This window comes from Brassica rapa, chromosome A04 (genome assembly GCF_000309985.2).
Source record: "Brassica rapa cultivar Chiifu-401-42 chromosome A04, CAAS_Brap_v3.01, whole genome shotgun sequence".
Lineage (NCBI taxonomy): Eukaryota > Viridiplantae > Streptophyta > Magnoliopsida > Brassicales > Brassicaceae > Brassica > Brassica rapa.
The window spans coordinates 15,622,026-15,639,096 of record NC_024798.2 but is presented as its reverse complement, the minus strand read 5'-3'; the positions used below and the strand labels follow the sequence as shown (position 1 = coordinate 15,639,096).

General features: G+C 32.9%; 2 protein-coding genes across 2 annotated transcripts; both read right to left on the bottom strand.

Moving 5' to 3' along the window:
* Positions 1–1,065: 1,065 nt before the first annotated feature.
* Positions 1,066–3,972, bottom strand: LOC103864937 (scarecrow-like protein 33). Its single transcript, XM_009142713.2, has 2 exons — positions 3,641–3,972; positions 1,066–3,435 (listed from the first exon to the last, which is right to left on the bottom strand). The coding sequence occupies exon 2, from the start codon at positions 3,410–3,412 to the stop codon at positions 1,244–1,246; it is 2,169 nt and encodes a 722-aa protein (XP_009140961.1). The 5' UTR covers positions 3,413–3,435; positions 3,641–3,972; the 3' UTR covers positions 1,066–1,243.
* Positions 3,973–8,745: 4,773 nt separating this feature from the next.
* Positions 8,746–9,732, bottom strand: LOC103833812. Its single transcript, XM_009109872.3, has one exon. It carries the CDS (start codon positions 9,730–9,732, stop codon positions 8,746–8,748), a length of 987 nt encoding a protein of 328 aa, XP_009108120.2.
* Positions 9,733–17,071: the final 7,339 nt, after the last annotated feature.

Genomic DNA, 17,071 nt, shown 5'->3' with positions numbered 1-17,071 from the left:
ACCCATAATCGTTAGCTTCTATGACTCTATGAACCATAAAAATTTTAGAATCAAAATCTTGAGTTTTTTTAGCTCATTGTGGAGAGAAAGTGAGAGATATGTTGTGTTTAGGTCACAAGAATGGAAAAAGAAGAAGGGTAAATCGATTTTAGGAGCATTAAGAGCTTCAAATTGGTTGTTCATGGTGGTTGTGGTATTGATGACAATGGCAATCTTGTAATTACTTGAAGATGATGAGGGTGAGAGAGTAAAAATGTCATTTTCGAAAAAAAAAATAAAAAAAAAATGGATGGCATTTTCGTAAATTATATGAACTTGTGGGGTGAATAGGGCAAAACCAATTTTCAAAAAAAAAGGAGGTTAGTTTTGTGTTTGACTTTAAGTTATAGGTCAATTTTGCAAAAATCCCATTGTTATTTTGCCTAAAACAAGAAGCCTCCTTTACCTCGGATCATTTACGTTTACCCATTGGGCTTTAAATATTATAAAGGCAACATAAATAATACTCCCTCCCTCCCTTTCAGATCCACGTTCTAGAAAAAAAAAATTATTTCAAAAAAATACAATTTTTACTTTTTTAATGTATTATTTAATAAAAAATTATAAATTTTAAAAAGTTAATGGTGTTTATCAGATTTATATTGACTAAAAATAATGAAAAATTGTTATTCACAAAAAAAACAATGTAGTTACAATCAAGTTTTAATGTGTTTTTTTAATATGTGTGAAAAGTCTAAAATATGTATCTTTTTGAAACGGAGAGAGTAATATTAATGATAATATGAGTGGAAAAAGATTAATATCAAACCAGCGACCGAAAAAAAAAATTAACCAATCTAAATCGAAATTTTATAATAATCTAAATATTATATCAATTCCTATATATAAATGTAAAATTGTAAGTTATTTTTAGCAATAATAAGCTAATTTTGGTGGTAAAATTTCCAATTGTTTTTATAACCCAAAATCAAACCCCAAATTTCACTAATCATATTTACAATTTTCATTTTAACATTTTATTCAAATATTATAGAATCCATATTGGGCTATTTTATCTTTCTCCCATGAAATATGATCTCTTTTGTATTTTTTTTATTTATTGAAATAGTCTTGTGTTATTTGTAAAGGTTTAGTAGGAAAGAATACTAAACCTGTACAAATATACAAATGTGAAGGTCATTGTGTTAACAAAGAGACAACAAACCTTAGAGATAATCAGTTTCTTGGAATGTAAAAGACAACACTACACAGAAACCCAAAAAGAAGAAGCATAAACAAGTCTGCCTTTCCAGCCTTGAAGGAACCAGTTACCATCTTGATCAACATCAAACTCTTTGCTTTTGTACTCTTTATCAACCATCAACCTCAGTTTCTGAACCAGCTCCTTCTCAACCGGAAGCTGTCTAAACCCAGCTCTCACCATCCTCCCCTGCCACTGCTTATAACTCTCAGGCCTCTCCACCCTCGCCGTCCCCTCGCAAGCCACCACGTTCATGATCTCCCTCCCGTAGAACTCCTTCTCAAACACGACCCTCATTGGATCCTCCCTCGTCAGAGTAGTGTCACACATGTCGAACAGAGAAGAGAAATGATACAGAACTTCTCTAAACCTCGTCACAAAGAAAGGCGCATTATAAGAACCGCTCAAGATAGAAGGGATGAAGATGTTCGGTTTTATCTTCTGTATGAGTCTCAAAACCACATCTCTAGGGCTGTCCACCGCCACCGTCTCATCTAGAAGGTTCCTAAACCTAAAGAGAGAGTTCACCGCCACAAACTCGCCTTCTTTCAACTTCAAGTCCTCAAGCTTTATCGTTTCCCATTTTTGAGCAATAGCGTTATACTCAAATGGCACGTTGAACTTCTTACAGTACTTAGCCAAGCGATGTCCTGTCTCGATAACTCCATTAGCTGGTCTAAACCCACGTTGAGGCAAGTCAATACCCGTTATCCTAAGCTTACACGAGGAGCCACGTCTCCATGCAAGTCGATGAACGAGAGAATGCCACTGGAAACCGTAAGATATCCCAAAGTCTATAATGTGGATGGTGTCAGGCATAGTCTTCTTAACCAGCTGCTGAATGGTATGGTTAGCGAAAACTATACCGATCTTTTTGAACGGACAGACCGATACGTAGGTCTGGTAAGCTTTCAACATGTCGGCAGCGGATGTTTTCTTGGAAGACAAGGCTGTGTAGACCTGCGTACCCGTCCCGGCTAAACGCGCTTCGAGGCTGTTCGCGAAGTAATGAGCTAACCTCTCTGTTCCATCTCCGTAAGACGAAGAATGTTGCCTGACGAGTCGTAACAATCCTTCAGCTCTTCTATGATCGTTAACCGAGACAGCTTGAGCGCATGAAAGCAAAAGGGACCTCAAGTCAGGTATCTCTTGCACATAAGCAGTTGGTTTCTGTCCCCTCGGGTATGTTGTTGTCTCGCCTTTGGGACTTGGTGAAGCTTTGGGAGGTTCCTTTTGGGAGGTTTCGTTGAGAATGCATTTAGGATTCTCCTTGGGATCTCCGAACAAGAGGATCTTATCAAACATTTCAGATAGTTCGGGGTCATCGGCGTAGACAGCTGGTTGCTTCTTGCTTCTTTCTTCAGGCAAATGCTCATCTTCACGCCAATGGTATTTCTCTCCGGTTATCCTGTAAGGAACATAGTGATGATCATTCTCCACGTCTATAACCAGCTGAGTACTCTTTGGGAGGAACTTGCTTGCTTCCTCCACACCTTTCTTGAATTGTAACGCCCAGCTGCTATCTTTGAACATGTTAGAAACCAAGTCATTACTAGAACTTGACCTAATACCCGTGTTACGGCCACTATTGGGACTGGATCTAGTAGAGGGAGTAGACTGGAAGACGAAGTTTTTGGGGATCGGTGTTTGCATCCAAGAAGGCCTACTGTTCTCCAAACTATCAAAACTCCAATCAGAGGAAGTGGTGGTGGTGGTGGTGGTTCTTGAGGTATAGCCTGAAGAAGTTATATCACTCAGCTCATCAGGACTATGAGATAACTGAACAGGGCGAGTAGAATCGGGGTACTTTTCGCCTAGAGCTTCATAAAGAGATCTCTCAGCTGCTTGGAGAGACAAGGCATCATGGAACATACAAGGCTTGTCATCCATGTCTTCTTCCATAAGCACTTGGCTTATGTATTGCAGAACAGAATCAGTGCAATCATCATCAGCATCAACATCAGCATCAGCAGGAAGATTCTGTTGAGAACATGGCTCTGGATGAGGAGGAGGATGAAGAGGAGGGAGAGGAAGAGGAGGAAAAGGAGACGGACTTCTCAAGAAAGGTTGATCATCCAGATATAACCCATTTCCAAAATTGGAAAAGTCAATCTTGTAATTGTAATGGAAGTTGTCAAACGATCCAGGGAATCCAGCAGAGTAAGAACCCATCAGTAATCACAAGAACCCTAAAACTTTTTCAACAAGAAAACACAAATCCTTAGTCTCTGAGAGAAAACACGTTTTGAAGGTTGGAACTTTTTTTTTCTCTCTACCTGATCAAGATAATAACACAGCAAATGAAAAACAGATAACCTAAACACTAAGCTATGATGTTTATTAATCCCTAGGAGATAATGATGTTTTGTGTTTGGTAAGAAACAAATTTTGCAAGCGTACCTGTTGGGATTAAGATGTGTTGATTCAGATACTCTGGAAGAAAGCTTTGTGTTGGGGGGAGTTGATGTATGTACGTGGTGAAGATGTATTTTTTATGTATTAAAAAGTACAGAAAATAACAAATGGATGAAAGGTACAATTTTCAATGATTTTTGAAAAGTACATTTTATTTGTTTATGTGTGTCAGAAACCCACTAGGTCAGGAAACTTTAAAGGCCATTTTTTAAACATATATACACGATATTTATACCAAAATGCGAGTGTTAAAAACAGATTATCATTATGAAAAATGTTTAAAATAAGTCTTGACAAATATGAAGGGGTTAAAATGAATTAACAGTTTATCAAAATAATTTTATGTTCTAAAGCACGTGTAAAAAAAAGAAAAACTAACATTAATCAAACACAGAATATTATAAAAAATATCACTGAAATTTTACCTTTGTTAAATTTCTTCATATTAAATTTAATATAACATATACATATTTAAATATTAAAATACTAAATTATATAGATATATTTTAGGGCCAGAAAGAATATTTTTCAAATCAATAAATTTTACCTTTGTTGGTTCTACTTCTTGCTGCTGTTTCTGCAGAGTGGTGTATGTTTTTTTAAGCCTTCTTTTGTTTTTTGAATGAACTTGATAAATTTACTGTTTGATTTTACTATAAGAAAATCATATATCAAAATATTTTTAATTTCTCCTATAATTTACATAGTTAAAATTTTCGTTTATAATTTTACATTTAAATGTTACAATTTATGTACACAATAGTTAGCATACTTAGCAAACTATGTTATACTTACGTATAACAGTTTAAAATATATATGCCAATGTCTTACAATTTTGTTTAATTGTCTAAAATTGAACAATAATTTATACATAATATAATGGTATATTAGTTTAACTTCATATGCACGTGGTCCATTGTTCAAAACGTAGCAGTAAGAATCTTTCGTTTTTAACATTTGAAGTATCTGTTATAATTATATTATATATTGTGTCATATATAAGAGGTGTCTATTTGTTTGATCATGTTACGTAAATAATAGAAAGTAGAAAAGAATAATAATCTTAATAAATGAGAAGAAGAAGTAGTATACCAAATAAGAGAGATTGATGTTATTACGTTCGAAAGGGGCGTCATAAAATGATCGCAATACAATTCCTTATATAGAAGAGGTTTCGACAATTGTTACTGTGAGTTTTAAATGATATGGGCTCCATATCAACTCTCACACGAAAGTGTTGCTGACTTTCGTAACACTCCCCCTTGGAGACCAGTATCATTAATGTCTCATGTATATCATCTCTTGTTGCCTCATTAAAAACCTTTCTTGGAAAACCCAGTAGGAAAAACCATAGTAAGGCAAAAAGAGTACAACTCAGAAGCTCCCCCTCGAATAGACGATCGTTACAGGTCTTGTTGATGACGCATTCCAATGTTGTAAACATGTTTTCTGAATGTCGTAGTGGATAGTGACTTCGTAAAGAGGTCTGCAGCATTATCACAGGATCGAACATATCTCACTTCAATTTCTTTATTCTTCTCGAGTTCTTGGGTATATGAGAAGAACTTTGGTGGAATATGTTTGGTTCGGTCACTTTTGATGTATCCTTCCTTTGTTTGAGCGACACATGCTGCATTGTCTTCATATATGATGGTCGGTTTTGAGTCGACGTTGATCCCACTACTTGATAGGATGTGTTTACTTATTGATCTGAGCCAAACACATTCTCTGCTTGCTTCATGGAGAGCGATTATTTCAGCATGGTTCGAGGAAGTGGCTACAAGTGTTTGTTTCTGGGATCGCCATGATATAGCGGTTCCTCCAACCGTGAAAACGTACCCTGTTTGTGATCGAGCTTTATGAGGGTCAGATAAATATCCTGCATCTGCAAAGCCAACTATTTCTCCGTTAGTATTATTAGGATAAAATAATCCTAAATCAATCGTTCCTTGGAGATAGCGAAAGACATGTTTGATCCCATTCCAATGTCTTTGCGTAGGGGATGAACTAAATCTTGCCAAAAGATTAACAGCAAATGATATATCAGGCCGAGTACAATTAGCAAGATACATAAGTGCTCCTATTGCACTTAAATATGGCACTTCAGGACCAAGTATATCTTCATTTTCTTCGTGTGGTCGAAAGGGATCATTTTCGACATTAAGTGATCTGACGACCATAGGAGTACTAAGTGGAGTCGATTTGTCCATGTTGAATCGTTTCAACACTCTTTTCGTATATGTAGACTGGTGTACAAATATACCCTTTTGAGAATGCTCAATTTGTAGGCCAAGACAATATTTTGTTTGTCCGAGATCTTTCATCTCAAATTCTCCTTTTAAATAATCAGATGCCTTTTGTATTTCGACTTTAGTCCCAATAATATTTAGGTCATCAACATATACGGCAATGATAACAAATCCAGATGATGTTTTCTTGATGAAAACACATGGGCATATAGGATTGTTTACATATCCTTCTTTAGTTAGATGTTCACTGAGACGATTATACCACATGCGTCCAGACTGTTTTAAACCGTATAATGATCTTTGCAATTTTATTGCACATAACTCTTTAGGTTTAGAACTTAATGATTCTGGCATTTTAAATCCTTCAGGGATTCTCATATAAATATCAGTGTCCAAAGATCCATATAAGTATGCAGTAACAACGTCCATTAGACGCATCTCTAGATTTTGATTAGCCGCAAGACTCATCAAAAATCTAAATGTGATTGCATCCATAACAGGAGAATATGTTTCTTCATAATCGATTCCAGGTCTTTGAGAAAATCCTTGAGCTACAAGACGAGCCTTATATCTCATAATCTCGCTTTTCTCATTTCGTTTCCGAACAAAAACCCATTTGTAACCAACTGGCCTTACAGCTTCAGGTGTGATTATAATAGGACCAAATACCTCTCGTTTGTTAAGTGAATCGAGTTCAACTTGTATTGCATCTTTCCATTTTATCCAATCATGTCTCTTTTGACATTCCAAGATAGATTTTGGTTCAGGGTCATCATTCTCTTCATCTATTTCCTTCGAAACAAAGTATGAGAAAAGATCATCAACACCATTCACTTTGTTTCGATTCCATATTTTTCTATTATGAATGTAGTTAATAGAAATCTCATGATTTTCTTCAGAATCATGATGTTCAACATTCTCATTGACCTCGCTGTTAATCTCTTCCAACTTTTCTGCTATATTGGAAGAATTTTGTTTTTCTGACTCCTTTCTTTTTCTAGGATTCTTATCCTTAGAACCAATAGGTCTACCACGCTTCAAGCGTATTTTAGACTCTCGTGTATTATCTTCTACTCCACGTTCATGTGGCATTTCTAAGCGAGCAGGAGTATTTGCAGCCGGTATATGGGATTTTGTAACCAATTTGGTGTCTGCAAAAGCATCGGGTAGTTGATTTGCGATGCTTTGTAAATGCATAATCCGACGGACCTCTAATTCTGATTGTTTTGTAGGAGGATCAAGGTGTAGTAAAGATGGTACACACCATTTGATATCCTTTCCTACTTGTTTATTTTCTCCCCTAGAACTGGGAATACTTTTTCATCAAAGTGGCAATCAGCAAAACGTGCCGTAAATACGTCACCAGTTTGTGGTTCTAGGTATCGTATAATTGATGGAGAGTCACAACCAACATATATCCCTAACCTCCTTTGAGGTCCCATCTTTGTACGTTGGGGAGGTGCAATCGGCACATATACAGCGCAACCAAAAATTCTTAGATGAGAAATGTTTGGTTCTCGTCCAAAGGCTAACTGTATGGGAGAGTATTTGTGATATGCACTTGGTCTTATTCGAATCAATGCTTCTGCATGCAAAATAGCATGTCCCCACACAGAAGTTGGGAGTTTAGATTTCATAATCAATGGTCTTGCAATCAGTTGCAGACGTTTAATTAATGATTCGGCCAAACCATTTTGTGTATGAACATGAGCAACAGGATGTTCAACATCAATTCCAGTTACCATACAATAATCATTGAATGCTTGGGAGGTAAATTCACCAGCGTTGTCCAGTCTAACTCTCTTTATCGGATAATCAGGAAACTGAGCTCTTAGTTTGATTATCTGAGATAAAAATCTCGCAAATGCCATATTTCGAGAGGACAATAGACAAACGTGTGACCATCTACTCGACGCGTCGATCATTACCATAAAATAATAGAATGGTCCACAAGGTGGATGTATAGGTCCACAAATATCGCCTTGAATTCGTTCAAGGAACTTTGGTAACTCTTTATCTATTTTGGTTGGCGATGGTCTTATAATCAACTTTCCAAGAGAACACGCAGTACATGTCATTTTATTCCCTTGATAAACTTCTTGGGGTTTCAGTGAATGACCATGTGAGTTCTCGATGATTTTTCGCATCATTGTAGTGCCTGGATGACCAAGACGATCATGCCATAGTGTAAAATCACTAGAATTTTCCTTAATCACCAAATGTGATTCAATGGCACTTATATATGTATGATGTAGACCAGAAGAGAGTTTTGGTAATTTTTCCAATACCTTTTGTTTTCCCGATTTCTCAAGAGTAATATACATATACTTCTTTCCATCCTCAGTTGCAGACTGAGTATCAAATCCTTGAAGATATATGTCTTTAAAACTCAACAAATTCCTTTTAGAATTTGGAGAAAATAGTGCATTATTTATCGAGAATTTTGTCCCGTTGGGTAACGTGAAATGGGCTTTACCAATTCCTTCGATCAAGTCTGCAGGACCCGATATTGTATGAACAGTGATATTTGTCGGTTTTAGTTCAGAAAAATATTTTCTGTGCTTCAGAATAGTGTGCGTTGTTCCACTATCTGGTATACAAATATCTCTAGCATTGATCTTGGTTGATGTTCCATTTGTAATGTCCATTTCTGAGACAAACAAAAAGAATTAACATAAGATAATATTATTCATAAAATATTATACATCATTAGCAAACATTAAACACACAATAATTATACATAAGAAGGTGAAAAGCACACAATAATTATACATTAATCTTCCACAAACAACAATTATTTATGGTATAATTGTGGAATTTCAAGAGTCACATGATGGGCACTTAGGCTTCCGGGATAGCGGTCTCCTCGAAATCATTCACAAAGTCAGACGCATCGAGGTGCGTTGTACCCTCAGAATGTTCCGCAAAGTTTACTTCCTTTTCTTTTCCTTTGACGGACTCTTTGTATAGAGCGCAAAGGTGTGCAGGGGTACGACATAAACGAGACCAATGTCCCTTAGTACCGCATCTGAAACAAGCTTCTTCTCGCTTCTGGGAGGTATTTCCTTGGTGTTCTTTTCCCTTAGGGGTTTGCTCAGAGCGGACCCACTGGAATGACTTCCTATCTTGTGGATTGTACTTTCGTCCACGTCCACGGTAGTTTTGACGACCACGACCGCGACCCCAATAGGCTTTATTTTCCTTGACTGGTTTCTTTGCATCTAACGCGTTTGTTTCAGGAAACGGTTTTGAACCAGTTGGACGAGTCATGTGATTCTTGATCAGAAGCTCGTTGTTTTTTTCTGCTATGAGAAGCGCCACAATTAATTCTGAAAATTTAATATATCCCCGCAACCTGTACTGTTGTTGTAGGGTGATGTGGCTCTTATGGAATGTGGTGTATGTCTTCTCAAGCATTTGAGATTCGGTGATTGTTTCACCACAATATCTCAATTTGGCCACAATCCCTAACACAGCCGAGTTGTAATTCATCACTTTGTCGAAATCTTGAAATCTCAGACTCTGCCATTCATCCCGAGCAAGTGGAAGTGTTATGTCTTTCTGATGATCAAAACGATCTTTCAGAGACTTCCATAGCTCTTTAGGATCTCTCATGTTGGCATAGTCATAAATAATACTTTCATCAAGGTGTCTTCTAAGGAAGATCACCGATTTAGCCTTTTCTTGAGGCGTTGAAGTATTAATCTCTTTAACGGTCTCGGATAGACCAAGAGATTCAAGATGAAGTTCGACATTTGTAACCCATGAAATGTAGTTGGTGCCGGTGATGTCTAGAGCGGGGAATTGGAGCTTCTCCATGTTTGCCATTGGATTTCTAAAATCAAATAATATATTAGAATTTCATAATTTTAAAATGAACCATTTATATTAATAATACACGCAATTACAAGGAGAAACAGCGCATAGAAAAGTAAACCGACATTGAGCGTAAATTCCTCAGGAGCAAATTCTCCGATAAAAAGACCGTACATAGAAGCAAAAATTAGAATTGCACATACAACCAAAAATATGCGAATCATCCTTTTTGTAATGATAAACCGTAATGGAGCGATTTGAAAATATTTGAGAGAAGATGAAATGTTTTGGATGAAGTAAATGAGTGAGAAATGAGTATATTTATAGATAAAAACACTGTTCATAGCCGTTAACTAGCCGTTTAGAAAGTAATTTTTTTTTTTTTTTTTTTTTTTTAAATTTATATATGACCGTTGGAGGTAAAAGAAAAACATAAGATAGAAAAAAAAATTAATCATAAACAATCAGTGAGCAATTATAAAATTTATCAATTTAAACATATATATAAATATATGTGCCTACTTAAATATATTTAGTTATCTATGGGGATAAAATTATCCGTCAAATTTGAAAGCAAAAATATTAAGGTGATCAAATCTGTAAAATAATAAATTATGATAATGCACTCAAATAAAATAACAAGTTAAATGTTTAGGCGGTATACCGGCCATCATGGTGCCTTAAGCAACCATTGTAAAATTAACAATAAAAGGCGGGGCGGCAGGGCCGCACTCCGGTAATCATAAACAAATAAAATGGAGGCCCCACTCCGAACATAATAATCAAAAGAAAGAATTATAATAATAGAGTGATCGTGCTGATAACGTGTTATAATTATATTATATATTGTTTCATATATAAGAGGTGTCTATTTGTTTGATCATGTTACGTAAATAATAGAAAGTAGAAAAGAATAATAATCTTAATAAATGAGAAGAAGAAGTAGTATACCAAATAAGAGAGATTGATGTTATTACGTTCGAAAGGGGCGTCATAAAATGATCGCAATACAATTCCTTATATAGAAGAGGTTTCGACAATTGTTACTGTGAGTTTTAAATGATATGGGCTCCATATCAACTCTCACACGAAAGTGTTGCTGACTTTCGTAACAGTATCAAGTATTTTATATTTATTATCTATTTATTTTATAAAATATTTTGTATGATGAGTCAGCACTTTCTATAGCAAATGTTATGTCTTGCTTACTTATTTTGTTTGTTTCTTACATATTTGAGTATGTTTAATTTGTATATACGATGAAGTAAAAAAATATTAAAATTATTTATTAAACATTTAAATTTTACTTGAATAAAGTAAATACACAATATTTCTATATTTTTCAAAATCACATTTCAATAAAATTATGAAACTTAACAAACCAATATCATCATTTTAAAATATGTCAAATAATAATATATTCTTCAACCAATGTTTTCCAAATAAAAGTTTTGCAATGTGTTTTTTCTCCCCTAATTTTCTGCATTATCTTATCAAGGAAGATTTAAATTAGTTTACTTCTGCACCTCGGGTGACTCTAATGGCGGAAGTAATTTTTTCTTCTCTTAGATGTCACAAAAATAGACTTTAAAAACTAAAATGACCAAAATAACATTTTTTATTTTGAATTTTTTTAAAAAAATTATTTTGTAAAATTTGAAATCTTATCCCCAAAATCCTACTCCTCAACTCTAAACTCTAAACCATAAATTCTAAACTCTAAACTCCAACTTTTAACTACAAAACCCTAATATCTAGATTAAGTACCCTAGGGATATAAGTGTATATTTACTTTTTTTCATAAAAAAAATAAGCTTATTTTTGGTCATTTTTATTTTTAAAATCTATATTTGTGACTTTTTAGGTCTTTCATAGAGAATTTCCCAATGAATTATATATACACGTATATAGAACTTAAGATACACAAATTATGTATGAAATTGTAATTTTAATTAACTAAAAATCAGGTAAAATATTTCTAATGCGTAGATTAAAAGATAATATATCTTATTTAAAAAAAAGTATCATACGACAATAATCTTAATTTAATAAAAAAAATTGATTACACGTTACTCACTATGGAATATACTCTTTGAATATCTTTATCCCTTCTCAAAATAGATTAATTGTCTGGCTTCTGGGTGTACAGTACTTTTAATTTGATATCATTTCTCCATGTTTTCAATACAAATTTGGTCAAAATGGATCTAGATCGGGAAATCTATAATTTTTAATGATTTAATATAGCAAAAGGGTAGACTAAAAAACGCAACTTGCCAACTTCCCAAAAATAAATTCTGTAAATTCGGTTGAATAATAAAAAGATTAATATTCAAATTCTAGATTTTACTAAATTGTTTTGTTGTCTTACAATTCAATCTATTTTTTAAACAACTAGTGTTTAGCGACTATTCTTGAATGGATAACTAGAGTTTGTTCCGTGCTTTAAAAGCACAAAAATATCTTTCGTTTGAATATATTCATATATTTGATTTTTAATATGTTTGTGTAAATCATATTTCTTGTTGTTTTAATTTTGTAACATATATTTACTTTTGTTTGTTGCATAAATATTAGCACTTGTGCCCACATTTTTAATTGTGTTGATTTGTGCCAACACTTGAGAAATTATATTTGTATAGTACATGTCGTAAGTCGACATGTAAAGAGGACAATATATTGATCATTAAATATTTTTCAACGTATATCACCTGATGTTATGGAAGCACCGTAGCATATTGGTTAAGGTTTAAAGGTTTTTACACCCAAGTCTGGGGTTCGAAATCCAGACTATCCATTTTTTTCCATATTACAGAAAATTCAGGCTTCAAGTCCCGGAAAAAGCAATTCATTAAAAAAAATTATGCAAACTACGGAAGAAAGGCTTACAATAGATCTTCAACATGGTGCAAGTAAATCTGGTAACGCGTGGATCTTCGTAGGACGGCTCAGGTGATGCAGTTAGGCAGAGATCCTCATTAGGTAAGTAGTATTGTCGGTTGTCGAATCGTCTATGTAATTTTTCTAATATCATAATTGTAATATCATAATAAATCAGCGTTAAAAAAATCAACAGATTTTTATTTGACAATATATTGGTGTAGTTTTTTTTTAAATTAATTATGCTATTACACCGCTGAGAAATATTACATAGAAAATTTTACGGCTGACAATTCTACTATCATATGAGAATACATACTTGACTGCGTCATTTTGAGGCGCCCTATGAGATCCATGTTCGATGATACGCCATGCACCATGCTGAAAACATTTTATAACTTTGTTTTTCCATAATCTGCATAATTTACGTTTTCTAGGGTTTGAACTCAGATCTCTTGGTGTAGAAGCACTAATGAACCATTACTCAAACCACTGGACTAAGGAAGTAGTTTAAAATTTCCTTTTAATTTTGTGAATATTCTCAGTGGCATAGGTTGTAATATTAGTGCAAAATAAAGGGCAAAATCCTATAAAATTCTGCATTAATAGTATAGATTTTATCTACTCCACATAAATTTACAATAACGACAATTTACATACACTATATTATGATGAAAAACTTTACTCTTACTATATTTTCCCTGTAAACGTATATTCATTAAACCGTAGAAATTATGCCTTATCAGGAATCAAACCCCAATTATTAATTATTATTCTCTTAACCATCGTATTAAAGAGGCTCCACAATTCTTACTAGAAAGTGAATTTTAAAATAAAACTCTAGGTAGCACCGGGCATTCGAGTATTCGGTTCGGTGTGGCTAGAAACCATTCAGTTCCGAATATATCGGACAAAACATTCTTATACCTAATAGGTAGTTATGAGATTTCAATTTGGTTTCGGGTACTTTTTTGAGATGTGAATCAAATATATATATATATATATATATATATATATATATATATATATATATATATATATATATATAAAATATATATAGTTAACATGTTAGTCTAAGTGATCTAATGGTTAGTATCTTCATCTCCATTCCATAATTTACTTCAAAAATAGAATGAAATATGAAATATGAACAAAAATAAAAGATCATTGTTCTAACTCCATTTTGGAGTATATTATGAAATAGAGATGGAGATGATCTTATACACTTGCATATTCGTTAATCCAACCAGAGTTTGAATCACTGAATTGTTAATTTTATAAGTATTTATTGTATTTTAATTTAGAAATACTATATATATATTTATAATATAAGATAATACATAAAAGGTAACGTGGTTTTGTAGTGACAATTTTTTCACTCTTCCTATCTAACTCAGGTTCACGTGGAGTTAATGACATTTTACCTTGTATTAGAAAGTTGAGACTTGTTTTTTTAGATATTTGGGTATCTATCTGGTTATTGGTTTGGTTTTAGTTCCGGTTCGTTATTTCGGATATATAATATAAGAACCATTATGATATTTAAAGGGCTCAGTTCAGTTTCAGTTTCAGATATTTTGGTTCAATTTGATTTTTAGTTCCGTTCTTTTTCAGGATTAACTCTAGGCTTATTTATGTTGTTAATTTTCTTTTTAGTGAAAAAAACATAATAAATATTTTGTATATATTGGGTTTTCAATCCGAGCTGGTTTTTAGTATTTCATTATCATCCACAGAACTAAAATTTATTCTGTTGTTTCGTCTTCAATTTTTCCTTTTATTTACTATATTGTTATGACAATTTTATTGCCAACTTTTTCCAAATATATTATTTACAAGCTGGACGACCCATAAAGATATCAACTCAATCTAGTTGTAATACTTTATTATATATTAAAGAAAAACCAAAACAATATATTACTCAACATTCTCTTCTTTTTTTGATACTAGACTCAATATTATTTCTTGGTTGTTACTTCATCTATTATTTGGAAAAGTCAGATGGTCGTAGGATTGTCATGTTCTTTTTTTTCTTTTTGTAGAAGAATATCATATTCGCACTAACCATTTACGACACTAAAAATATGGGTAGAAACTTTAACTTAAATATGACTAGAACTTTAACTAATAATTTCAACTTTTACGTCCCACTCATATATAATAAAGGCAACTATCACATAATTAGTATTCAATCAATATAATATTGATTAGTGGTACAAAGTGAAAAACTGATATTTTTTTGTAAAAAGTGAAAAAACTGAATATGTCACCAAACTAAGGCAAGACACAATTTATCAAGCTTGTCTTCAACCTTTGGGAGAGAAGTTTTGAAAGTAAATTGTAGTATATTACTATAATACTAATGGATAACAGTCTCTGTCCACACGTACTATATTCAGTTTTCTATTATCTTATCGTAGGCTCGTAGCTAGATCAGTTTATCATGTTCATCTGATCTCTGCGCGTAAATCCCTAATATATTGTACAAACTTTTCTCTATCACATGGTTCGATGAAATTAGACGGTTTGGGTTCTTAAAGGATTAAACCATGATATCTAAACCTGATTGATACAAGTTCAACCTAATGCTTTTACATTTTAACAGCATTTATTCCTAAATCATTTAATTTGTTTCTTGTGATTTCCATATAAAACTTACGACGTTAAAAGCATTTTTCTTATTTATGTTCTGAAACTGTATGATTTTCTTACTACAAAATAACATACAAGTAGTATTGACTAAATTCTACGACATTTAATATAGAATTACAATCCAACCAATCATATACCAAAAAGAAGTTGCCGGAAGTGGAAAAAAACTTCAGGAGAGTGATGAATGACAAAAAAAATTATTGGTGATTTGCTCGAGAAGGGAAGATGAAAAAAAAGATAATTAAATGGAGTCAGTTCAGTGTTGTGCCTATGTTCTTAGGGGATCTAAAAAAAAGGTTTTTAGGGGCTCTAAACACAATTTTTGATGCAAAACTAGTTTGAGGAAATGAACATCTAAATCATGGATTTCAAAGCTTCTGTATCTAAATGCAAGAATCTAGATGCAACATCCATGTAAAAAGCAAACAAGCATTTTCTATTTTTCGCGTGAATGTTTTAATCTTAAAACTAGAGTTTAATCCGCGTTTATGCGCGGGTATTGGTTTCACATTTTTATACTATGATATTTATTTTTTATAATTAGTGTTATATATTTTAGATATGTTACCATATAACTAATTGTATTAAAAAAACTTGGACTGAATCAAGTAATATGATTATTTTTTATACAAATATCCGAACATGTTTAAGATAAATTGGTTATTTGGATATTTTTAGGTTTCTAAACATCAGAACCGAATTTCTTCAGATCCAGAAAAACTCAACTCGAAACCCGCACATAAATTTATAATAGGAACAACTCGTACTTAAATGACTACCCAATGTTCATGCCTAATTGATTCAATAAACTAATAAAAATGATTCTTTTTATGTGTTTGGCTAAATTAAATGAAATAGAAATATTTTTTTATTTAGTAAAATAGTTATATGAAGTAAAAAATTAAGTGCAATAAATGTAGTACATTTTAATTATTTTTATTTAAATTATTATTTTATTCACATAAACATGTCTTTAAATTCTGTGTTTGGCTACATAGTTTTTCACAGATTGAAAATAAAATAAAAAAATTTCTAGTAAAACAAACTAAACCGAACTTTTAACCATATGCAAAACCCATTTATTTTACATTTTTTATTTTTATAATTGGCGTAAAGTTAATTTTAATTAACTAATAAATAAAACTATTTACTATTATTATCCTAATATAATTAATGATGTGATATTGTTATGGTAATGTAATTAATGAAATTGTTAAATTAAATGAAAAAATGAAAAAAAATATTAATGTAATAAATTGTTAAAAAGAAGGTTAGTTCTATTTGTACTTCAGTTTTAAAAAGATAGATATATGACTAACATCGGTTTAGAACTGATGAGATACTAGGCCAGGTATAATAACCCATGGTTTGGAGTTTTTAAGGAGAAGTGAGTCCAAATTGGTGTAGCTACGACAAGTTGAGTTCAATGGTCTGCACTGCAACAGATTTGTCTTTCATCCTCAGCTTGATTCTAATAATCTGAATATGTTCTTACATATGCAAATATGCAATGAAACAAGAAGTGGAACCAGACAAATGATCAACAAGAAAAATCACAAGTGCATATGATAAAATCATATTAAGTAAACAATCTTTGTCCCTTTCCAAGATATTCCTACTTTCTACAAAGATTATATCAGTTAGATGTTTAGTAGTATACTAGTACCAGCTGCATAATTGGGAACACAACTGCTGAACATGAGACGTGTTATCGTTACTGAGCTTATACATCTCTGTTCTCCCGTTCGCAATACACGTCAAGTTCATCTGCTTCCCGATTTGGCTCGACTGCACCAAATCCCACAATCATTCTTAGCTT

Coding starts and splice junctions, on each gene's coding strand:
- LOC103864937 (XM_009142713.2), bottom strand. CDS start 3,412: ATGGGTTCTTACTCTGCTGGATTCCCTGGATCGTTTGACAACTTCCAT.
- LOC103833812 (XM_009109872.3), bottom strand. CDS start 9,732: ATGGCAAACATGGAGAAGCTCCAATTCCCCGCTCTAGACATCACCGGC.